Source organism: Ambystoma mexicanum, chromosome 11 (assembly GCF_040938575.1).
Source record: "Ambystoma mexicanum isolate Mex_15411 chromosome 11, UKY_AmexF1_1, whole genome shotgun sequence".
Taxonomy (NCBI): Eukaryota; Metazoa; Chordata; class Amphibia; order Caudata; family Ambystomatidae; genus Ambystoma; species Ambystoma mexicanum.
In genome coordinates, this window is record NC_090934.1 from 135,083,140 (window position 1) to 135,106,401 (window position 23,262).

General features: G+C 44.7%; 1 protein-coding gene across 2 annotated transcripts in view; it reads left to right on the top strand.

Annotated features, from left to right (window-relative positions):
- MANEAL (mannosidase endo-alpha like) overlaps nucleotides 1-14,443 on the top strand; it is a 304,451-nt gene extending 290,008 nt beyond the window's left edge. For both annotated transcript variants that reach the window (XM_069622654.1, XM_069622655.1), the window contains exon 5: nucleotides 12,956-14,443. In XM_069622654.1, coding sequence (XP_069478755.1) covers nucleotides 12,956-13,592 — 637 coding nt within the window. In that variant the 3' untranslated portion in view covers nucleotides 13,593-14,443. The remainder of the gene's footprint in view (nucleotides 1-12,955) is intronic.
- Nucleotides 14,444-23,262: the final 8,819 nt, after the last annotated feature.

Consider the following 23,262-nt stretch of genomic DNA (forward strand, 5'->3'; position numbering starts at 1 on the left):
ATCAATAACTAAGGCATTAGCTGGTAACATTTTCATTGGCTCGTCATGATTCTTATTGATGTGGGATACTGCCTTCAGGAGGAGCCAGGTCAAGTCGGGCTAACTTGCAAGTAGGAAGACGGGTGCGGTAATACAAGGGTTTGGATTACAATAGTTTTGAAACCAACAGTTACGTTCCATTGCATTAAGCCCATGAGAAACTGTTAAATAGCAGCCTTTTGTGCTACCTGCATCTTTACATTTGTTTTCAAAGTCTACGTGGATACCCAGGGATGTTGCACATCTGGTGATGGTGCAGATCTTGTACTGCGTTCGGTTGAGCCATGATTGTACACTGTGCCCAGGTTGCCATTTAGCGGAGGAAATATTCTGTTGATCTGGGATTAAATTGAAAGTTGATGGCAGACATTCTGAATCTGAGGACTCCTAGGTAGAATATCAGCCACAGAATGTCATTTTGGGATGACATTCACTTATAATTGTGTGCCATACACATGCACTCTTTTATGAGGACACACTGGTTTTCAACTAATACTCTGTGGCCAACCATGTCAATGGTGTCTGAGTTGTTGAGGTGGACGAGGAGGCAGGGTGTCCCTTTAGGATCTCTTGAATATGGCCTATCCCTCAGATAATTACATTTCATAGTATCATGGTACGCAATCATCTAAGGCAACATTAGCTTTGACTGTGGAGCAGACTGTGATGGAGAAGACGGTGGTTGTTTCGATGACCATGAATTTAAAGGGCCGCAACGCTTTTGATCATCTTACAGAGCAAAGGAGGATAGATGAAGGGCCGACCCTGGATTGTCTTTCAACTCTTGATAATACTGTAACGTTTTTAAACAGTGATGTATGCCACATTTCCTCCCACTTTTTTGCACTGTAATGATAAAGATTATTACAGTCTTGGATCAGTTCCACCTCCAACTGAAGGATACAAGAGACTCCTCTGAGAACGGCAATCAGGAAGACATCGCATCATCCTTGCAACACCAGGGACAATATCAGTGAAAACCCACTACTGATGGACTAGGCGATCAGGTGACAAGAGCGTGACATCACTTCTGCATTTTGGCTTAACCTTTTGTCTGGAACTTCACTTCCAGCGGCCAGCTTGGATTGATGACATCACTTCCGGTGGCCATCTTGGATCAGTGACATTATTTCCTGTAGCCATCTTGGAACAGCCCCATCTCCAGCTGAAAACCACAAGAGACTCCTCAGAGAACACCAATCAAGAAGAAGTCACCTCATCCCAACAACACCAGAGACAATATTAGAGAGACCAATCACTGATGGACTAGACTATCGGGTGACAAGAGCGGGTCTCACCCCTTCTGGTTTTTGGCTTAACTCTCTGGCACTTCACTTCCAGTGGCCATCTTGGATTGCTGACATCCCTTCCAGCAGCCATCTTGAATCGGTGACATCACTTCCTGTGGTCATCTTGGATCATCTCCAGCTGAAGGCCACAAGAGGCTCCTCTGGGAACACCAATCAGGAAGAAATAGCCTCACCCCAGCAACACCAGGAACAGTATCAGAGTAAACAACCACTGATGGACTAGACGATCAGGTGAGGAGAGCGTGTCTCACTTGGGGCATCCCGGTTAAGGGCACAGTAACGGGTGAAGACCAGCCATTGACCAGCTTCTTTCCCTGAGAGCTGTTGCTTTGCTGTGTACTGCTACTGGTCTGTAATTACCCTTTATTGCTTCTTCTCAGCTGCACCCTTGCCATGCACTTCTCATGCCATCTCTTCCTTTCTCTGCTACTTCGCTCTTCAGTCTCCTCCACTCAGAACTCTCTCCCCATCCCTATCATCTCTTCTCGATGCCACCTCTCTCCTCGCTCCACTACTCTTTCTATTGTCAAAACCTACTCCAACCCTATCTTCCATTACACATCCTCTTCTTGCATCCACCCCTAGTGCCTCTCTTTCTCCGAATTCAATCTACATCTCACTCTCATTCTATTGGAATGTGCAGTCTATCTGCAATAAAACCTCCTTTACGTCCGACTTCTTTCTTTCCGATTCTCCTTCCCTTGTCCTCATTACCTTTACTGGAACCAGGATCTCTCCCTCCGACTACAAACCTTGCTGCCATTCATGACCCTGCCTACACCTTCATTTACTCACCCCACCCCATTGGCAGGGATGGTAGTCTAGGACTGTTTACATCCTCCAAACTTCCTATCCCTCCAACTACTCTATGTCCTGCTAATTCTCCCTTATTCGAATACATCTCCACAATCACTGACTCCTATGGCATACAACAGGCCACCTGGTCCGGTAGATAAATTCTTCAACCGCATCTCCCAACTAATTGACTCTCTCCTTCTCGATCACCACCTCATTGTAATTGGCGACTTCCACCTCCCCTCTCCCTCTGCTGCTCTGTGCATTGTCCTCAACTCTCTTCTACTTAACCATTCACTCTCTTATGTGCACGCTTTGCCCACCCAGTCATATGGACACTCCCTTGACCTTATTCTCTTCTCCTCTCAACTCTACACCTCTAATATCTCCACCATACATTCTCCCGCAGATCACTCAATCGTCTTTGCCTCAATCTCCACTCCTTGTTCCTCACTCTCTCCACCTACTACAACTATTACTAAGCGCAAGGTTCCCTCCTCCAAACTCCCGGATTACCGCTCTTTCCTACAGCACTCTCCTCCTACGCTGGACTCACCTTCCCGTCCAATGAAGAAGCCTTCACTGAATTTAACACTGCTATTTAGGCTCCATTTCCCTCTCTCTATCCTCTTACTACACTCTCCTAAATCCTCTCCACAGCCGTGTATTAACCCCTTTAATCCGCAACGTGAAAACAACAATGTATAAAAAGTTCCACACTTGGCAAAGGTCAAGACACTCCTCTGATCTCCAACTCTATAGCACTGCTCTTCAAAACTATTCCTTTACTCTCGAGTCTGCCAAATGTTAAATCTATCTCTCCCGTTTTGCTACAATGCTCCCAATCAAGGCACCTCCAAAATCTCTAAACCCAATTCTCTCACCTCCATCTCCTCTACTCTTTCTGCAAATGAACTTTCTCTCTACTTTACGTCTAAAATGTCTAGCATTCACAACAGCATTCGCTAATTATCTTTTATCCCCTCCTCCTGCTCACTTTTGTCCACCGCTCCTACCCTCCACTCCAGCTACTAGGTCATCCTTTGCCCCCGCCAACACGCAGGAGATTCTTGCTCTACTCCTCAAGGCTAAGCCTTCCTGTGCTCCCACTGTAAACGCATATTGTGAAGCACATAGCTCCCAGTGTTGCTCCACATCTTACTTCCTTCTTCAACACCTCTCTTGACAATGCCATGCCACTTTTCTCTCATCCTATAAGACAGCTACTGTCATCCCTCTCCTTAAGAAGCAGGTTGTGGGGGTGGGGGACCATCCACCACCCCCTTACTGGCTGCATTTTTCACCAGGCAGCACCTGGCAGGTGCAGCAAAGCTTTTTCTAAGCCTTGCCCCTCTCTTTTCTTACATTGTTGCTGGGTACCAGCCAGTACCCAGCAACCCCTACAGGCAAATTGCCATTTGTAAAAAAAACTATCTTAAGGGACAACATAGCTTTATAGAGCACACCCTCAAGCTGTACTTGGAGGTATGGGCCCTGAAGAACTTTTAACATGCGCCTGCTGCACTCAGGCCTGTTCCTTGGTCTTCATGGCTCGTAACTTCTGGTACGGCCCTTTATTATTGTCCTTTTTGGGTGGAGTGATATTCTTTTCAAAATTATATATACTTACTTTACTCATTTGTCTTTCGAGGAATTATTGTTTTTGGTTTACCTCTTCGGTTTCATTACATATCTAATGGCCGAGGAGATCGCATTAATTTAGTTGGGGATGGAGGTCAGACCAGGAGAGTGCTGCATGGGTGGTCTGTTTAGAGTCTAACTTAAATGAGTTCATATCTTTAAGGGCATGTCTATCTGTAGGGCTGATATGATAGGATAGGATATGGCATTTATAACGCGCCTATACACAAGTGTTTCAAAGCGCGACGAGGCAAGGGAGGGGGAACCGAGGTAAGACAGACAATGATCCTACTAGGCCTGGTGTCATTCAGATCGTGCAAGGGAAGGGGGAAAAGGAAAGAGCGGGGGGTAGGAGGAGGGGAAAGTGCAGTACATGGGATAATAAAATAACAAGATGAATAAAAGTGTGGCCAGCTGGTGGCAAGTGCAGGGTGAGTGCAGACATAAGTGCTGGTGGGGGGGGACTGTAGGGATACAAAAAAACAGACCCCAGGTGCCAGGGTTGCCAGGGGGCAGTGCAGGCGTGCAACTGGCAGGGCTTGGGCCCGAGATCAGATGGGTGGCCAGGTAACCTGTGAAGTATCAGTATCAGCCAGGAAGTCAGCAAGGGAGAGGGGGAAGAGAAAACAGAAGCAAAGAGGAAAGGTGCTTTGTTTGTTTATGTAGGGTTTGGAGCTCAGCTTCATTGTATAATTTAGAGTCTGGATTATTTGATTGCTCAAGCTATAGGTTAATATCCCTGATTACAAAGAATGTGTTTGAGATGGCTTGTACAATTACCAACAATTCCTGGGGAAAGGAAGGGCTAAGACATCACAGGTGTCAGTGATAGGTTATTATTGAAGTAGCTTTTACAAGAATGTGGGCAGAATAGTACATCTACAATATTAGAATTCGCTCTGGGTAGGTGAGGGCTACTCATCACCTGGTCTATTTGACATGCATATTTTGTAGCCAGACAGCTTGTCGTCAATGACTATTTGGTCATTATCACGGACCATGTTTCTGTGAGATCTATTAAGTCCTCAGCATGCTTTCCTGTGCATTGACTTTTGCTATTGGCATTTTGTACTGCAGCTCTGCTCTTGGCCCTGCCTATTTTTAGAGCTGTCACTTTGGTTTTCTTAGGGGAAATTGAGAGTAGGTTTAAAGTGGTTTGATCTGATAGGCTGTGGCAGGGGTGGTGGAAAGGACTAGTATGGAATTTTGGAAGTGTGAAACCATAGCAGGATTTCTGAGTTTATCTACGTTCCTCCTTGTTCTGGTGCCCTGTGTGTTTTCTGGGTTATTGGTAGGTTTCCTAAATTAGTTGTGGCTTTGGTAATTTGAGAGTTCAGGGTCATTCGAAGGTTCCTACTGTCATTTTTGGATGATGCATCATCAAGTGCTAATAAAGTTGAGTTTATAGCCTGGAATAAAATGGTTTAATTATTGTACGGGTTTATGAAAATGGTATCTTTAATATATGGAATGGGGGTGGTGGTCAGGGTCATTACATCCCAGCTTATTCCAGCATTTAAGTGAGTTTCAGATTTTGAAATGAAAAAAAGGATTTACAGTAATATGACAGAGGTAACTTGTTAGAAAAAATGAGAAAGGCAGTGTAGAATTATTTTCATGGCACAGTGTGTGAGGGTTAATATGGACGCAGTTATTTTTTAAGCTTTTACATCCATTTATGGAAGTGATTCCGGGTGGGAAATGTATGTAAATAGAGTTTTTTTAGGATATTGAACCATGTAAACATATCGTTGTTACTGAATCCGTTGCGATGGAGTGGTTGAATGACTGGGAGTCAGGGGTTAAGTATCTTAGAATTGCATATCATAAGCGGTAATAGGGGCTCAGGTACTTTTAGAGTGCAGATTTACCATCTAAAAATAGTGGTGCACTGTACATAAGAGGATAATAAGGTTATACATTAGGGGCAAAGTTACAACAAGGCTGTGCTACATTGGATTTAAGCAACTGGAGCAGTATTTAGGGGTGAGGTTGGGTCAGCTGGGAGTGGGATTAGGGGTGTTTACAGTACATGAAGAAGTTAACCCTTGAAGAGTGTCCTGATGCCCTTTCTGAACAGCACGACGGTGGGTGGGAGTCTAATGGTGATGGGTATGAGCATCCCAATACTGAAGGATTGCCAGGCTTTGTTTTCTGCTATTGTTTCACGTATACAGCCGGTGTGCAGGGGAAGGGATAACGGAGGGTTGAGTAGTAGCTCCTTTCGTTGAATCAAATGATATCGATATCAAATATGTACCAGAGGCAGTTAATTATACTTTAGGGGTCAAAGGAATGGCAATGTATCATTGTCACAGATGGCACAGTTCAGCTTCAGTATTTAAAATGTCCAGGATAAGTGGATCCGGTTCAATTTTTAAAAGCGGACGCAAATTGCAGGACCTTATGGGACAGGTTCAATTTTCAAATGCATAAGCGAAATTACATGGCCTTAGGGGATAGATTCAATTTTAAATGAAGCAGCAAATTACAAGACATTAGGGAACAGATTCAATTTTTGAATGCACACGCAAAATACAGGCCTTAGGCACACATTCAATTAATGTTCCTGTGTTTAAAGGGAAAATGTAGAGCCTTCAAGTGTTTTGTCTCTGCAGAGCCTCTTGATCAAAATGCACTGTAATACTTTAGCTCTTAATAAATACACTGTAATATTTCACTGCGGCCGGTTTGTCATTACCTATAAATAGATACATTATCATTTGAACACAACTCGAGCTGGCAATGAGCAATAAATATCTCATTGAGTCAAATCTATTTTGCTTTTCAAGAAAAATTGCTATGATTAAACAATTGGTGCTTTGTCTGCATTTACATAAACATGAATTAGCCCAGGTCTGCATCCCACTGCTGTTTGGCTGCAGGAGCTGATTCTGGAGTATGGTTCCAGGGCTATACTAGCTATACTCTTTATCATCGCTTCATGCAGGATCGTTCTTGCTACTGTAAGAACACATGGTGGCAACAGAAGACAGACAAGTTACCACAGTTCCAGGGTGTTTATTAAACTGTAAGTGCAAGGTGGAAAAACGCCTAACCAAAACCTAAATCTAAGACGGCTGCAAGCTACGACCATCAAATAATAATAAGGCAGTCCTAGTGGCGTCTTGTCAAATAAAAAGGGCCTATACTAAAATAAAACATTGCCAATCCTTACCGCTAAGTTACAAAATAGTCTGTGACGATGTTCACCAGAAAAGAAAGTGTTCACAAAATGATAAATCAGGATGGTATAGATGGGTTCTCCATTCCCCACATTTTAAGCATCGGAAAAGGCAGGACTCCTGAGCACAGCACACACCCAGGCTACTCCAGCATGACGTTACAGTCGTTTTCAGCGATATCAGGACCTTCTGAACTGGTAACTGGGATTTAACAGCAGGCCAGTTCATCTGCGGGTCTGGTGCAAAGTTGGCCACATGTCAAGCTTGCGTGGATCTACGTTTCAGGCTTCAGAGGTCGGCAAAATTCATACCATTGGGAGGGTTCATAACTGTGTATTAAAGAATTTAGAGTAGTGCTGGGAAAGCTACGCACTCACACAGCATCCCGTACTCTGGGCACTCGTTACCTCATACATGTAAACATCCTGAACAGCATGACATTGAGATAGGAAAGATAGATACATTACATCAAAGCATTAATTGTGGCACAATAAAATCAAGGGCCACTTTATGTGCTATGGTCAAACATTCCTACACTGTACACAAGCTTTTAGGCTCAAGGAATTTGTCAAGTGACCGAGGACACCAAGTTGGAATGTCTTGCGATGATTGGAACAGAAATCAGGCAGAAAACAACATGCTATAACTGCAACTTGCAAAAAGCAAAATACATAGTCCGAAATAGATACTTAGTCTACTCGAAATGCTTTTTGGAAGTTTGTGTCTGCATTGTAAGAACAGAGTAAATCAGTGACTCACCCCCTGAAGTGTGCCTGAGATAAACCTTTAATGAGTCTAGCAATTATTGTATAGAATTCCAGGAAGACACATTATTTGGTATTCCTATTCTTTCTTATTTAGGGTCACTGCTCAAAGTGTTACACTTGTGCGACGTCCCGATATTTTTTTAGGCCTTAACAAAAAAAACCAAAAAAAGAATTGCAACCCCTGGCATCAAGACATGTATTCTGTTAGCAAATGTCTGTCCCAATTAGTTTTCTATTTTCTGAACCATGCATTTTCAATGCAATAAAGATCTGCGCATCAGTGCCCAAAATCTGAAAATGGCTTCAGAGCAAGGTTTATCCCTATGCATGGGCCAGGTTTCACTGTTTAAAATACATTTCTAGATATTGCTTGGTGGTAGTGCCGCTGTAAGTGCAGTGGGGTGAAAGTGGAAGCTTTCCCAGTAGCATATATTCTGCTGAGACAAGCAGCTGTTCTCAATGGTGCCAGACAGTCTGGCTTCAGTGAAAGGGAACACACGTCAGATCCTGGAAACATTACCTGCTTTAACATTGACAGGGTGAAATCAAAGGAGGAGCGTTTCAAGTGAGGTGGTGCCATTTAATAGATATGATATGATATGGCATTTATAACGCGCCTATACACAATGGTTTGAAGGCGTGACAACGCAAGGGAGGGGAGCAGAGAGAAGGCAGAGACAGCCATCTTACTTAGCCAGGTGACATTGAGATCGCGCAAGTGCAGGGAAGGTGGGAAAGAGGAAAAGTGCGAGGGGTAATGGGGAGGGGAAGTGCAGTACATGGTGTAAACAGTAATAAATAGAAACAATAAATAAAGTGCGGCCAGCTGGTGGCAGGTGCAAGGATAAGTGCAGGCATCAGGTGTCAAGTGCTGGTATTCAAATAAATCATAGGCTTCCAGAATTGCTGGCTCACGTCTTATCATAACAGGAAGTGACATCCTGCAATGTTCGATTTTCATGGCACACCATTTTTCATTTTGTAAGCAAGCCTTTAATGAAATGTCATGGTTGCAAAATGCTTATATACAGGGATTAATAACTGGCATTTTAACAAACGCAATCAACCATCTACTAGGAAAAGCTAAAAACATGCATTCAAAAGATCACTTATCCGAATGATTCTAATTCACGGTCAGTAAAGCGGTCGGCTGCGGAAGCAAGCAGCAAGTAGAACATTCTTGCTTAGTCAACCCCGGCTGCTCATCCTTGATTGCCACCCATCATGGTAGTTGTTTGGGTGACTTGCTGGAAGATTGGTTCCAGGAAATGTATTGACGAATTTGTACTCCGGATTCTGAATTTCTGTAATCCAGAAGGCCTTCGGTAATGGCAAAAGATTTTCTAGAAAGTTTTTCATTATGCATCCAAAGCATATGGACTACTGAAACAGGTGGCGATGGACCCAAATGAAAGGTTGGGTGTGCAAGTCTGTGCTTAGGGCACAGACTCTCAGAGTTCAAACTATGGAAAATCTGAAGAATTTAAAGTGTGAGTCAAAGTCTCTGACTGGGCCAAAGGATTACCTTAAATGTCTATTTGCCGAAGTCAATACGCTGCAGATCCTTATAAAGTGAAGCAGAATACCTCTTAATAAATAGAGCCATCAGTGAATCAAATTCCAATCCCATTGTAAGGTCTGTCTCCACCATAAAGACCCCTGTTCCGCCACATTTCGTTCCAGTTTCACCTCTCGGGAGCTTCATTCCTGCTGCTGGTCATTCAATTCCTCTAAGCCAGAAGCGGTGGTTGGGTTCACATGGGATTGTATCCACTCTTCCAAATGTCCTTCCTCTGAACTTAGAAACTACACGTAATGTTTGACGAACCCCTTCCAGTGTATAATCCACTTCTAGCCACAGGCTTTTCATGACAGTGGAACCCAGAGGCTACTTGGATGGTGGCTTATTGGCACCAAAACCAAAATCTCATAATGGAAGGGAAATCAGGCTCCCAGGTCAATAAAGGTTCACCGATTGATGGGCAGGTAGTCCGGAGTTGCCAGGGTAGCAACTCCCAATTTTCTTTTACAGTACTCATTATGGCATCACCGCTTGGGTCTACGTGCAAGTCTCCTGGCTTTCTACTCTCATGGGTCATGGGCCAGCACCAGTCCCCCTCAGCCAGCCTTGTGGCTCCTTCTCCGTGGAACTTCAGCAGACAGATCACACCTGAGGCACTGGTGGCAGACATTTCTAGTCTGGGCTCTATTTCACTGTGAGCACTAACAGTTTCTTCGTCCTCGAAACTGTTATACTCAAATCCTCACCGAATTCCAGAGTAGCACATTGAAAACAAACCAGGCCCAATATATGAACCATGTAGATGTATGAGATTTATAATATGCAAACATATCTGAAAAGCAATGCAGAACAGTACATAGGGGATACACCTCAGGGGGTACTATTATGGAGCAGGGACAGCAGAGACCGCTGGGATGGATAGGGCAAGCAGGGGAGGGAGGTCCAGAATGGAAGATGTAGGGCTGGCTGAGTGTAGCGATCAGCAATTGGCAAGCTTTTCTTTAAAGAGTAAGGTCTTCAGCTCCTTCTTGAAGTGTAGGATGGAAGGGGGCCAGTCTTGTCTGCATTGGTAACTGGTTCCATAGACAGGGTGTGTAGAGACAAACATGCTGTTTCCTACATTTCCCACTCTTGCAGTTCTTTATTTCCAGTTTGGCAGTGCATGTTGGCCTCAGGAGAGGGTGTGTCTATCAGCCAGGTATAGTGGTGTTTTGGTTGTGACTGGTTTGTGTGGGGCTGCAGACTGCCTTCAACATGATGCATACTTGAAGGGGTACCCAGTGCAGGTCCTTGAGGACGGGGGTGATGGAACCCTATTGATAAAGCATTTAAGCCTATCCCTAGCTCTTCTAGCATCACTAGGCTAGATCCCAATCTATCACCATGATATCCATGTTTGGCCTTTATCACACTGTTATCTCATCCTTCAGAGGAGCAATGCACCCTAGGAACATGGCCTCACTCTTAGAGGGGTGGGATCAGAGTCCAAAGCAATATGCACAGATTTAAGTGTCCTAAGGTAATGGACCCTCCCGTCCCCTGCACATCTTTTATACTGGGAACAGTCATATATGTTGGTAGGTAAGCACTCCATCACTGGTATCCCTAATGGGTTTTTCGCAGGGTAATTTCACAATGCATTGCAATTCTCAAAATCATTCAATAATCAAATTTAAATCTGTCTATTTATTTTGTCCTTCGAATTAGACAAAAACCACAAAATAAAGTTAAACAGGTAAAACTAAGGTCTTGACACGTTTCGGGCTAGGCCCTTCCTCAGGTGCAAGTATCGCCTGTGATCGGTATATCTTCACTTTCTATTTGTCATCTAGGGAATGAGTACAAAAATATACATTAGTCAATCTTGCCTTTTATACATTTATCATCTGTTCACAATATCAGTAAAGCACACTCATTGTGGAGGCATGACCCCCTTAATAACTGGATTAGATTTGATAACTCTGTCTACTCTTTTCCGTTAATCGGTCGATTTGACCCAGGGTTTCGATTTGGAACCTAATGGGGATGATCAAAGGAATACTACTATAAGTAGGCAGCTTGTGCCTCTATATTAATATATTCCAATAGAAGGCCAGATAATTACCTGGTCTCTTATGGATGGCCAACCTTTTATGTCAGTGTCGGATGCGATGATCGGTCCAAAGCAATTGGCAATGCATGTATATGAATAATGGTCTTCTCCATGCTATAGGTACAGTGTCAGCACTTACACGGCAGAAAGACACATATACTACAAGTTGGTGTGCAGCAACATTTGCCCAATCACCGTACCGCGTTAGAGCGAAACAGTGTTCTTTGCTCTGCAATTCATCAAGTGCTGTCATGGTGCAGCAGTTCACCATCACTGCACTCATGCTGGTCAAATGATTCAATTATGGTCTAGACCAGTCCCGGAAGCAGGCAGCATTTCCCCCGCAGCTGCCTCCAAGCACATTGAAGCACATCACTCAAACAAACCGCAAATGCCAGTTAGTCTCCTTTTTTTATAGAGGGGGTGCCACCACCTAATGGTGACATGAAATTTGTTTGAGCTACTTACCAACGATGCTGGTAACTAAAACCTGCCCAAGCACTTCCCTTCCTAGAATCTTCTAGAACATTTGCACAGTCATCCTATAAAATCCCCTGTTCTCACAATCATGAACCAGCAAACTCCCTCATACCACTGTAATGTTCCTGGGAATCTACACCCAGTTTCCAGTCAATAATCCTGCTAGAACTTCAAAGGCCCCCTTTCAAGGGACAGCGCATACCAGAGATCTAACCCTGTGCTATAAGAAAGAGGAAGTCAGGCCGACTGTATATTAAGCTCCATTACCGTAACACACCAATAAATGCTCTAAATCGCTTCCACCATGATCAATTCCAGGGGCAACCTCAGAAGAAGACATAAAACGATGATCCAATTACAGGGGCATTGCATAAGCATGATTATTAAAGGGCATGCACCACCTCACAGGACCTCTAAAGATACATCTGGTAAAGATTCCCCGAACTCTGTCTTCACATGACACCAACCATTGCTGTGCTGCTTTTTCAACCAGAAGAAGAAATGGCTAAATGAAAACGATAATTTACTTATGACCACCAGCTCTCCTCCTTTTATCACATCATAAGGTGGCAACATGTCTATGCCTTTAGGGGCATCTGGGACAGCTGCTCCCCACTCTGTGCTTTGAGACTCTGGGAAAGCGGGGGCAGAGTGGGAGGAGTGGAGATTTCGAGGGATGGAATTTAACACTGGCAAAGTTATGGCGGCCGAGTGCAATTTGCAGTTCGGCGTTTCAAATCCTAGCAAGGCCCACTCAGCCTTTTCCCCTTCTAAGATTGATAATCGAGTACCAACTTTGGTTTGGTGATAATTATTGCATGTAAACGTTCGATGTACAGTAATTTAGCGGATGTGCTACATACATGACACATTATAACTATCCTGGCTCATTGGTGAGGAGCAACCAGGAATAATGTTTGGGTTGGAGGAGTACTGTGGTACATCTAGGCCATTTCAGTGCACATTTAGACACTAGAAATTGACAAATGCAAAAACAGAAGCTAAAATAAATGTTTCCTTTGAATAGCCCTGCACATTTACAAGAAATGCTTGATAAATGTGAACGTGGTGGTAGGCTTCCACTTTATTTGTCCCATTTACTAATTTCATTTCCTCCTTTTTAGGTATGGGACCCATGCATCGTTCTACATGTACAAGACCAGTGTCGGTAGAACTCTTCCCCTCTTCTACATTTACGATTCCTACCTGACTCCTCCAGAGTCATGGGCCAATCTTCTCACCACATCAGGATCTCATTCCATCCGAAACACACCCCACGATGCAATCTTCATTGCCCTGCTGGTGGAAGAAAGCCACAAGCAAGATATCCTCTCCGCCGGTTTTGACGGCATGTACACATACTTTGCTTCCAACGGCTTCTCCTTCGGCTCGTCCCACCAAAACTGGAAGGCCATCAAGATCTTCTGTGATGCCAACAACCTAATGTTCATCCCCAGTGTGGGCCCAGGATACATCGACACCAGTATTCGCCCATGGAACAACCACAACACCAGGAACCGAGTGAACGGCAAGTATTACGAGACGGCACTCCAGGCCGCTCTCACCGTGAGGCCAGAAATTGTTTCAATTACATCCTTCAATGAGTGGCACGAAGGTACCCAGATTGAAAAGTCCACACCCAAGAAGACCCTTGCACGCCTGTACCTTGATTTCCTGCCTCATGAGCCCCATCTGTACCTGGAGCTCACCCGCAAGTGGGCGCAGCAATTCAACAGGGAAAAGGAGCAATGGCTGATGTGATGGGCAGAAGTTCCCCTGCATGAAATGAACACCAAGGCCCATGGTTAAAGTGTTTACGAAGGAGGCAGGTCATCGGCTCATGGGAAGTCCCTCGGCCATGGCAGACCCTATGATCTTAAACGATAGCAGATTGGTTTGCAAGGCTTTGGGCTCACAGGAGGTCTTCTCTACTTGTGCAACTCGCGGCCGACAGTAGCTTGAGGAAATGCAACAGACATAGGTTTTCCATGGATGTTCCAATAAGCCTAAAGAGGGTGGGTCCTCTCTCCTTGCATCGAACAGTCCAATTGAGCAATAACTGCCAACAATGTGTGGGTGCTTCTACTTAAAACATTTGGTGAAAGTGTGGAGAAACAATGAGAACTTCAGTGTAATAGAAATATCATACACCGACAATATGACTTTATAACCACGTTTCGATTTAAAATGAGAGCTAAGGAAAGAGGTTCCAGAAGGCAACAGCGACTGGCTGCACAGAAAGACTCAAGCCCAGAGTGTTATCTGCCGTGGCATTTCTGAGTTTTGTTTGTAAATTAAATCCCCTTTTTTTATTTGTGGTTCATAAACTGTGCCTGTGAGCGCCACTTGTGTCTTTGGAGTATGAGGTATGAAGTGGTTAAGGACCAGGTGCTCACTGTGTCAATCTAGGAGATCCAGTGGAGATCTGCAAGCACAGTCCCTGATCACCCAGTGAGTCCCGAAGGTGGCCAAAGAAAGACTCGGACCATGCTTGATCCGACTGATGGCAGTCTGGTCCCGCAAGCCCCCAAGGCAAGGTTACATTGGTCTGTACAGAAAGGTTGTAGTGAAAGGTGTACACCTATACATCTTCAATAAAAATGCTTTAAATAGCCTCTTCTGATATTGCTTTTGTAGTGTTTATAGTGTTTATCTCGGGAGGATAGCTCAGGGGCAACGTGCTCACCTTGGATGCAAGATGACGCAGAGCAATACAGGCTCGATCACCGGGATCGCGCTTAAAAACCTCTGCATATTAAGCGCGTTATAAATACCCAATCGTATCGTATCATTTATTTTCTCCACACATGCTGTAGGTTGGCTCAGCTGCTGCAAAAGCATTTTCTTTTAAGGGAACGGTGCAAGAAACATTTACCATCTTGACTTTACCATGCAGCATCGATTTTACCAGAATTACAAAAGTGGAAATACCCCCAGCCTCTATTCAGTTCCTTGTAATCATTCTCGTACTGCACACACTCCTTTGTCCAGAGTTTTGAGTTCAAAATGAATGTCGATTGAATTAGGTTTGCATAAACGTCATTCCATAAAAAGAAAAACATCTAGCTTGGCAGGCATGTCATCACATGCCCTTTAGAACGCACAAGCTTAGATGACATCACAGGAAGTGACATCACATGAAATTTGAGTCCACAACTGTTCGGCAAAAAGCTTTCAACACTGATGAAATCAGTGAAAGTGCATAGAAAATGATTGCAAAAAGTGTGAACTAATAAATAACTTAAAAAACTCCTAGAAACAAATAAGGTGGCGTATTATTAGAATATATTTTTATAGCGCACACCCAGATTGGGAGCAACAGAAAGCTTCACAGGTCATAGAGCAAAACACTGGGAACGAGAATTAAACAAGTCATCAAGTAAAACATTAGTAATAGTTATCACAGAACACTAGAAGGATGCAGGATTTCTCAAGGTAGCCAGAATCTAGGATACACCAAGGTGTTGTTGGAAGAGCCAGGTGTTCCATTCTTTCCTAAGACACTAGTGGGTAATTGGGGTAGATAGGTTTTAAAACCCTGGTGAAACACTAAATAATGGGGGTGCCTTCAGATACTGGTGTCAGAATACCTCATGAATTTAAATGTTTTGTAATGCACCAAAATGCCACACACCGGCCACTTTGCCATGCTGGTGAAAGTAGGCATGTTTGGTTGTCCTTAGTGGAGGGAACGCATAATTTCTTTGGATGGCTGCTAAAACGCTTATTGACTGCCATGACACCTTGGCAGTTAGCGGACCCCGGCCCCTCCTTGGAGGAGTGGTGATCCCAACGATGTTGAGTAGACGTGGAAAGCCTGATTGAACAGGTAAGCATTCAGGGCTGTTTTCAAGTTAGGCAAATCGGGTTGGTTTCTGAGCTAGTGACCTCCAGGAGTTTCAAGATCATGTTTCTGGAACTTTATCATTTTGCCTCCATGTGCTTTTCTTCATCTTTTGCTAGGAGCGTAATGGGGAGGAGGGGTGCAATTGCCTCTGGTATGCCGGTACATTTCTTCCAAAAGGTTTCCGGACTGTATATGGATTTCTGAGCTCTAGCCTTTGTCCCAGTAAACAGAGCCTGGACATGGGGTGTGATTTCTTCACGTTCCGACAGAGCCTGACCACTAGGGTTTGAATACTATGGACCTACTCGATCTCATTTGTTTGGAACCCTGATATAGATGGTGCAACAGTAATCTAGCCAATATAGTACCACAGCCCAAGTGATTGAGGGAAACATTGCAGATCTAATGATGGCTATGGAATTGAAGGCCATAACTTGGGCAATGGTCAGGCACTGTGATCTGATTGAGAAGCATATATTCTGTGAAAGACGCCATTTGCTTGCTTCTAAAAATACATTCAGATAATGGTATTGTGCTGCAGTATCATTTTAAAATGAAAGGTTACTGTAGTGATGACTGTACTCCTAACCCGTAGTCCCATTTCCTGCATACTGTATCGACATCCCTGCCAGGCGACGGGACACATTGGCACCATAAAGAGAGCACTACGCATGTAAATTTGTATGCAGTCGCAGGTGTGTACATGCTCCACTAACCCCCACCCTCCAGTGGTGCCTATCAGTCCCCCCTGTCATGTTCAAGTCGACAGCCCCTACTATAACCTTTTGGGAGGGAGTGAGCAGCACAGAGGAAGGGGGGCGATGTACTAGGAGTACAGTAGTCACTAGGTTGAGTAACTTTTATTTATTTATTTATTCGCATTTGTTTAGCGCACAGGCAGCCCAAAGGGCATCGTGGCGCTTGTTACGGATATGAAAATGACTTGTTGTACATACATTGAAGTCATTACTTAGTTGCAAGAGAAGAGTACAGATATGAAAATGACTTGTCGTACATACATTGAAGTCATTACTTAGTTGCAAGAGAAGAGTAGTAGCTACAGGAGAGGAGGAGGAGAGAACAAACGACATGAAGGAAGGGGAATTAGTTAAACAAGGTGGTTTTCAGTTTTTTTCGGAAGGCAGTGAGAGAGGTTTCTGCTCTGAGCGTGCTAGATAGTGCGTTCCATAGCTTAGGGGCAATGTAAGGGAAACTTATTCCACCTGCTCTAGCTCGTTTGATGCGTGGGACCCCAAGTTGGTTGGTGTGGCATTGCCTAGTTGGTCTGGTGGAGTGAGATCTGGCTAGCGTATCAGACAGGTATGAGGGTGTAGACAGGTTGATACATTTGTGTGGGGTGGTAAGTATTTTGAATGTAATGCGCTCTTTGACAGGTAGCCAGTGTGCTGCCTTTCTGGCTTGCACGATGTGGTCCCTTTTTGGTATATTGAGAGCTGCTCTTAGTGCATTATTCTGTGTTGTTTGGAGTTTATTGAGGTTGGAGGTGCCAGCCAATAGCGCATTACAATAATCTAATTTGGCTCCAATGGTGGCTCTGGCAATAGAAAGGCGATTATCTTTGGTTAGGAAAGGTTTGAAGGTATTAATGAGCTTGGTGCTCAGGGCGGAGGCAGAAACAATGGAATGGACTTGTTTGTCCATGGAAAGTGAGGCGTCAATGTGGACTCCTAGTGTTTTAACAGAAAGTAGAACTGGGATGACACAATTGTCTATGCAGAAGTTGGTGTAAAGTGGGTCGAGGTTCGTAAGAGTGGATTTTTGACCAAGGATGAGAATTTCGGTCTTATCTCCGTTAAGACATAGGCCGTTTGTGGCCATCCATGCTTGGATGGTGGCGTATATATTCTGGAGGGTGGCTGCGTCCTGATGGTAGAGTCCTGTGAGCGGGAGGAGTACTTGGGTATCGTCAGCGTAGTTGGTGTATGTGATTCCCAAGTGCGTTCAGTTTATCAAAGAGAGGTTTGGTAAAAAGATTATAGACGGTAGGAGCCGTACACGAGCCCTGAGGGACTCCATACCCGATGGTGGTAGGCTCTGCATTAGCTATATTGGAGAACACTTTCATCACTCTTCCTTCGAGGAAGAAGGGGATCCAGTTTGTGGCTTGTTTGGAGAAATGTGCGGCCTGAGTGAGATGGTTCGTGAGGATGGTATGATCAACTAAATCAAATGCCGCCACGAGGTCTAGGAGGAGCGGAAGGGCCGGCTTGCCTTTATCTAAAATTAGGGTAATTTGGTTCTTCTGATCTAGTAGAGCGGTTTCAGTGCCGTGACCTTTGCGGAATCCGGACTGCCTTTTACCTAAGACAGAGTTGTTTTCCAGGTAGGACTGTATCTGCATGTGTGCAGCTTTATCTAAGATTTCTAGAAGAAATGGAACCATTGTAATGGGCCGGTAGTTGTTAGGTTGGGCAGGATCCAGGGTTGGTTTCTTTAAGAGCGGGCGCACCCACGCCTCTTTAAGGCTGTCAGGGACTTTGCCCGTCTTGAATGAGGCGTTAATGAATGCTGTGATGATCAGTGTGAGGGGTGCTGCACACTCTTTAATGATGTTGGGGGGGCATATATCGCCTTTGCATTGAGATGGTTTGAGCTGTTTGAGGATGTGGAGAGCTGCTGATTCGGTGATTGGAGAAAAATTGAATTTGGAGGTGTGCTGGTCTATAGCGGTATTGGTGGAGAGGGTCTGTTGGGGGTGCAGAGCCTTGAAGTGTTCTGCTATTTTATTTTGAAGGAGGTCTATTTTATTTAACATCGCTGTTTGGATGCTATTGCACCAGGCTTCATCCTTAATCTCATCTGTACAGATTGGGGGGACGGTGAGCTCTTTAAAGTTGGTGAAAAGCTCTTTTGAGTGGGAGTTAGCTTCCATGATACGTTTATTGTAGGTTTCTGACTTTGCCTTTAATATGGCACTTTTGTATTTTTTAGAAATACAAAGAAAGTCTACTTTGGTGGCATCACAGGGATTGGCCTGCCATGTTTTGAGGGCTTGGCGCTTGCATTGGCGTAGATTTAATAAGTCCTCCATGAACCATGAGTTGGAGTGAAACGATTTCTTTTCTTTTTTGTTTTCACTAGGAGCTGCAGTGTTGATGGCATGGGTGAGGGTGTCTTTGAAGATCTCTGCTAGAATGTAGGGGGCGGGAGGAGAAAGGAGGTGCTAGGCAAGGGTTGTTGAGAAAGGGACGTATATTGTCTGCTGTGAGTTTTTTGGCACTTCTGGCTATCTTGGCTGGAGCGGGTAGAAGTGTTTTGGAGTATAAGGAAATGGGGATGCAGAATTGAAGGCAGTTGTGATCAGACCATGGAAGGGCTGTGTTAGAGTTGAGGGTGGAGCCACAGTTGTGATCTGCCACCCAATCTAAGATGCAGCCTTTATTATGGGTCGGGGCAGTAACTATCTGCGTGAATCCTAGATCTGTGAGGTTTCTGCCGAGAGTGGTAGCTGATTTGTCAAGTTTGTCATTGTATCCAAGGTTTAGGTCTCCTAGAAGCAGTGTTTTGGAAGTTTGTTTGATGTTTTTTCCAAGGAGAAGGTTGACTATGCCTGTGAAGTTATTGACAGGGCCTGGGGGTCTATATATGACATGAATGTTTACTGTGTCTTTAGGGGACAGGGTAAGTTTGGCTGAGAGGATGTCAGTGGTGTCTTCTCCGGTGGTGGGAGTCTGTCTTAAGGCTAGGGAGTCTTTAAAAATTAGTGCGATCCCACCTCCCGTTTTAGCTAATCTGTCCTGTTTTAAGATTGAGTAACCTGGCGGTACAGCTAGGCTGATAGTAGGGCCAGAGGCAGAATGCAACTATGTTTCTGTTATGGCTAACATGTCTAAGTCTTGGCTGGTAATAATATCATTGACTTCTGAAGCGTGGGCGTTGAGTGAGCGAACATTTAATTGAGCACATTTAAGGTGTTGGAGCTTTTTTGATTGTGGTGGCTTGAGGTCGGTAGTTGGAATGAACTTTTTGGTAGTGTGAGTAGGCTTATTGGTCATGTGAAGTCTGGGAGGAGCGAGCGTCGGAGCCCTGTTAAGGCGCTTGTGGGTAATGGTGTATGGCGGACGGCAGGTTTTAGCGTGAGTTTGTGAACCTAGTCGTGAGTTCCTAAGTGTTACCTGCATGGGAGTGGAGAGGAATGCTAAAGGGAATGTGCGTGTTCTGAGTCTGTGCTGCCGGAGTATGATCTCGGGCATTTTGAGGGGAGTAGCGTGTGTGGTGGAGTGCCTTATTTCCATGATATGGCTATTGGGTTGCCCTATGGGCACGAAGTAGGCAATACTACTAGTAAGTAAGATGTAGACTAAACCTATGAGGATGTATAGTGTGTGGGCGGTGTACATATTGAAATAGGACGGTGAGAGCTGGGATGCTATATGGGTTAGACAATACAATAGCACAATGGTCTCTAGGCGACCATAAGGCATAACTCAATAACACAGTGGTCTCTAAGCGACCATAAGACACAACACAATAACACAGTGGTCTCTAAGCGACCATAAGGCACAACACAATAACACAGTGGTCTCTAAGCGACCATAAGGCACAACACAGTTGCATAGTAGACTCTGGTGACCTAGATTTGAATATTGCAATGGGGCCAGAGAGACAGCAGTTCAAAAATGCATACACTGTGGGACACCTAGATTCGAGTATTGCAATGGGGCCAGAGAGACAGCAGTTCAAAAATGCATACACTGTGGGACACCTAGATTTGAATATTGCAATGGGGCCAGAAAGACAGCAGTTCAAAAATGCATACACTGTGGGACATCTAGATTTGAATATTGCAATGGGGCCAGAGAGACAGCTCTATATACTGAATGCGGCAATTAGAGGCACACATGAAGACTAGACAGGGGGTGTGTGTCTATCAATATTGCGGACAGTAGGAGGCATTAAACAGGGAGTGTGCACAATAGCAGGAAGTGCAACGATCCGATCTGGTATTGACTGAACGTAACGAATAGTCTATGCCTATGGTGATAAAGAGTCTTACTGTAGCGAGGCAGGTGACCGCCTCTGCGATGTAGATCGTCGTTGGCGTGTGCAGGCTGATTCATCCAGCGAGTTCCACCACGATAGCTGTGGTGTAAGCAACGGGCATAGATTATGGGTGAACGCGAGGAAGGCTGCGGACAGGCTGAAGACAGGACTCAGCCTTTGATTTCAGTGCCTTCGAGTTCGGGGCCGGCTAAACGCCTGCCGGTGCTGGATAGGTTGCCTTGAGGACGACTCCAGCCAATAATAGAGCAGCTGAGTGAGGGAGTGTAGGAAGAGTAGCTTCAGAAAAAAGGTTGGCCATTTTAAAACAAGCGAACGCCTCATGGTTTGCAATGGAGATGGCAGGGTGCATCCATCCACAACGGGGATGATGCTTCAAAGTAGGGCTTCGGGATGCAAGCTGTAATAAATTGGAGTGTTGGGCGCATATTCAGCGCGATTGCTCCGTAGCACGCAATAAGCCTCAGAAGATGTATAATAAGCCCTCAGGCCCTTTACTTCTATGTCCTCTCCCGTTTCTTCCCTACTGTACGAAGTATGGCAATGCACTAATCACACCCTGGAGGAGCCTTGCTACATCGCAGATTGAAATATTCTTTGACACGGCCTGCCAGAAGGTGGACTCACACCGTGCTGTAATGTCTACAAAAGGTAGATGGAGACACCCCCGTTGCTGCTAATAATGTTCCAAGAAGCATGATGTTGAAAAGTGTCTGCCGTGGCCTTTGCAGTCACTGAATTTGCATGCAAGCCTTAACAGTCATATGTATTTTAGAAGCCTCCAGAAAGCCAGCCACTATCCACCTAGTGATAGAGGCTTTGGAAAGAACCTACAAACGTCCTTGGTCCATGACAAACAGAATTTCAGTGCTCATCTCACTTCTAGGCAATGCAACACTGTATCAGCCTCCATTTGCAGGTTTGCAGAAAAGGTTGGCAAGGTTATCCCTCATGTGAAATGCTGGGACCACCTTTGGAGGGATGTGTGCTTAACATTAGTTTATCCTTGCGAGAAAAAACAAGTATGGTTCTGTAGCTGTCAGAGTCTGGAACTCACTGAACCCTCTGACTGCAGTCAAGGTGACCAAAAGCACAGTCTTCCAGGGGACTAATTTAATGTAGACTGAAGCCATGGTCTTGAACAGTTTATAAGCTAGGGTCCCAAGGACAACATTTAAATTCCAAGTAAAGTGAGGCCTCAGAGTGGTGGAGAAGAGTCTTCCCAATCCTTCAAAGTTTTTCTTTACTACTGGTTTGGCCAAAGAAAAGACCATAGAATTCCTGCATGCTCCAATGGCTGTCAAGTAAGTACAGCAAGTATCCACTTGAATCCCTGACTGAGCCAGGTGCACAAGGAAGGATGACATGTCATCCAGTGATCTATTGATTTTCTTTTAAATGGCCCAATGACAGTACCAAGCCCATTTGCTTCTGTACTGACTGCAGGTGGAGTCCTTCCTGGCTTACTGTATGACATGTAAATTCTCCTTTCAAATCCACAGAAAGGCCAAGGAACTAGGCTGCGCACATGAGACCGAGGTGAAGGGTGCAAGATTGTCCTTGCATTTTGCAACAGCAGGTCCCAAGATGGCTGCAGTGGGAACAGCCCCCGATAGCTGCTTCAGATACAAAAAACATATGCTGTCTGGCCAGTGTGGTGCCACTAAAATCATTCACAGGTAAGTAGTAATTTTTCAGAAAGAGAAAAACAAATAGAAATGTCACTATACAGGGTCATCAAATTGTCCAAAAGGTCATCAGAGTCCATCAGGAGTCTTGATGAGGCGTGCATGCCCTTTACAAATGTACTCCTACAATAACACTACAAAGGGGATCCACTTTATAAAAGGGCTTAATTCTGAATGATTTAGCGGTTCCCAATAGAAGTTAATGAGTTAATGCATGCCTGTGGGTTGTGACGCAGTGCCATGGTTGAGGCTGGGTGATGGACCGGGGTATCCCTAGGGCCTGGATGCCATCCTCCACCCTGTGATGTCAAGACCAGCAAAGGTATACAGGGATACCCACATGTTCCAGAGTCCTGTCACTAGCCTGGGTCTCGCATACTACAACCTTAATTGTAGCATCCCTAACCCTGATAAGCTCCACTCCTCCAGGAAACGATAAGGGACATCAGGACACCCCAACAACTCTAATCCTATAGTGAAGTCTTCTGTATTCCCAGGAATAGAGAGCCCAAATCACACCCCTGCTGTTTCCCACCAACACTGGCTTGCAAGGTAGAACTGCCATAACCGTACTGTACTATCAACGCTGGAGTCCATTGTTTAAGAATGAAGTGCTGACAGCAGATCTTGCGACACCAAGAGTCAGTTCCCCGGTGGTCCTGTAGAAAGGCGGCCATCCCTTTTCAAGAAAACCCCATAGAACAATGAGATAGACAAATTGGTGCACACTGACATATGGACACCCCTCCCGGCCAGAAGACAACCAATACATGTATGTGGAAGTGTTATCAAAAGGACTTTCCGTAACGAGGCTTGTATTTGTAGACATCATGCCGTATAAGTAGTCACCCACAGTGGTAGCATTATTCGTAAT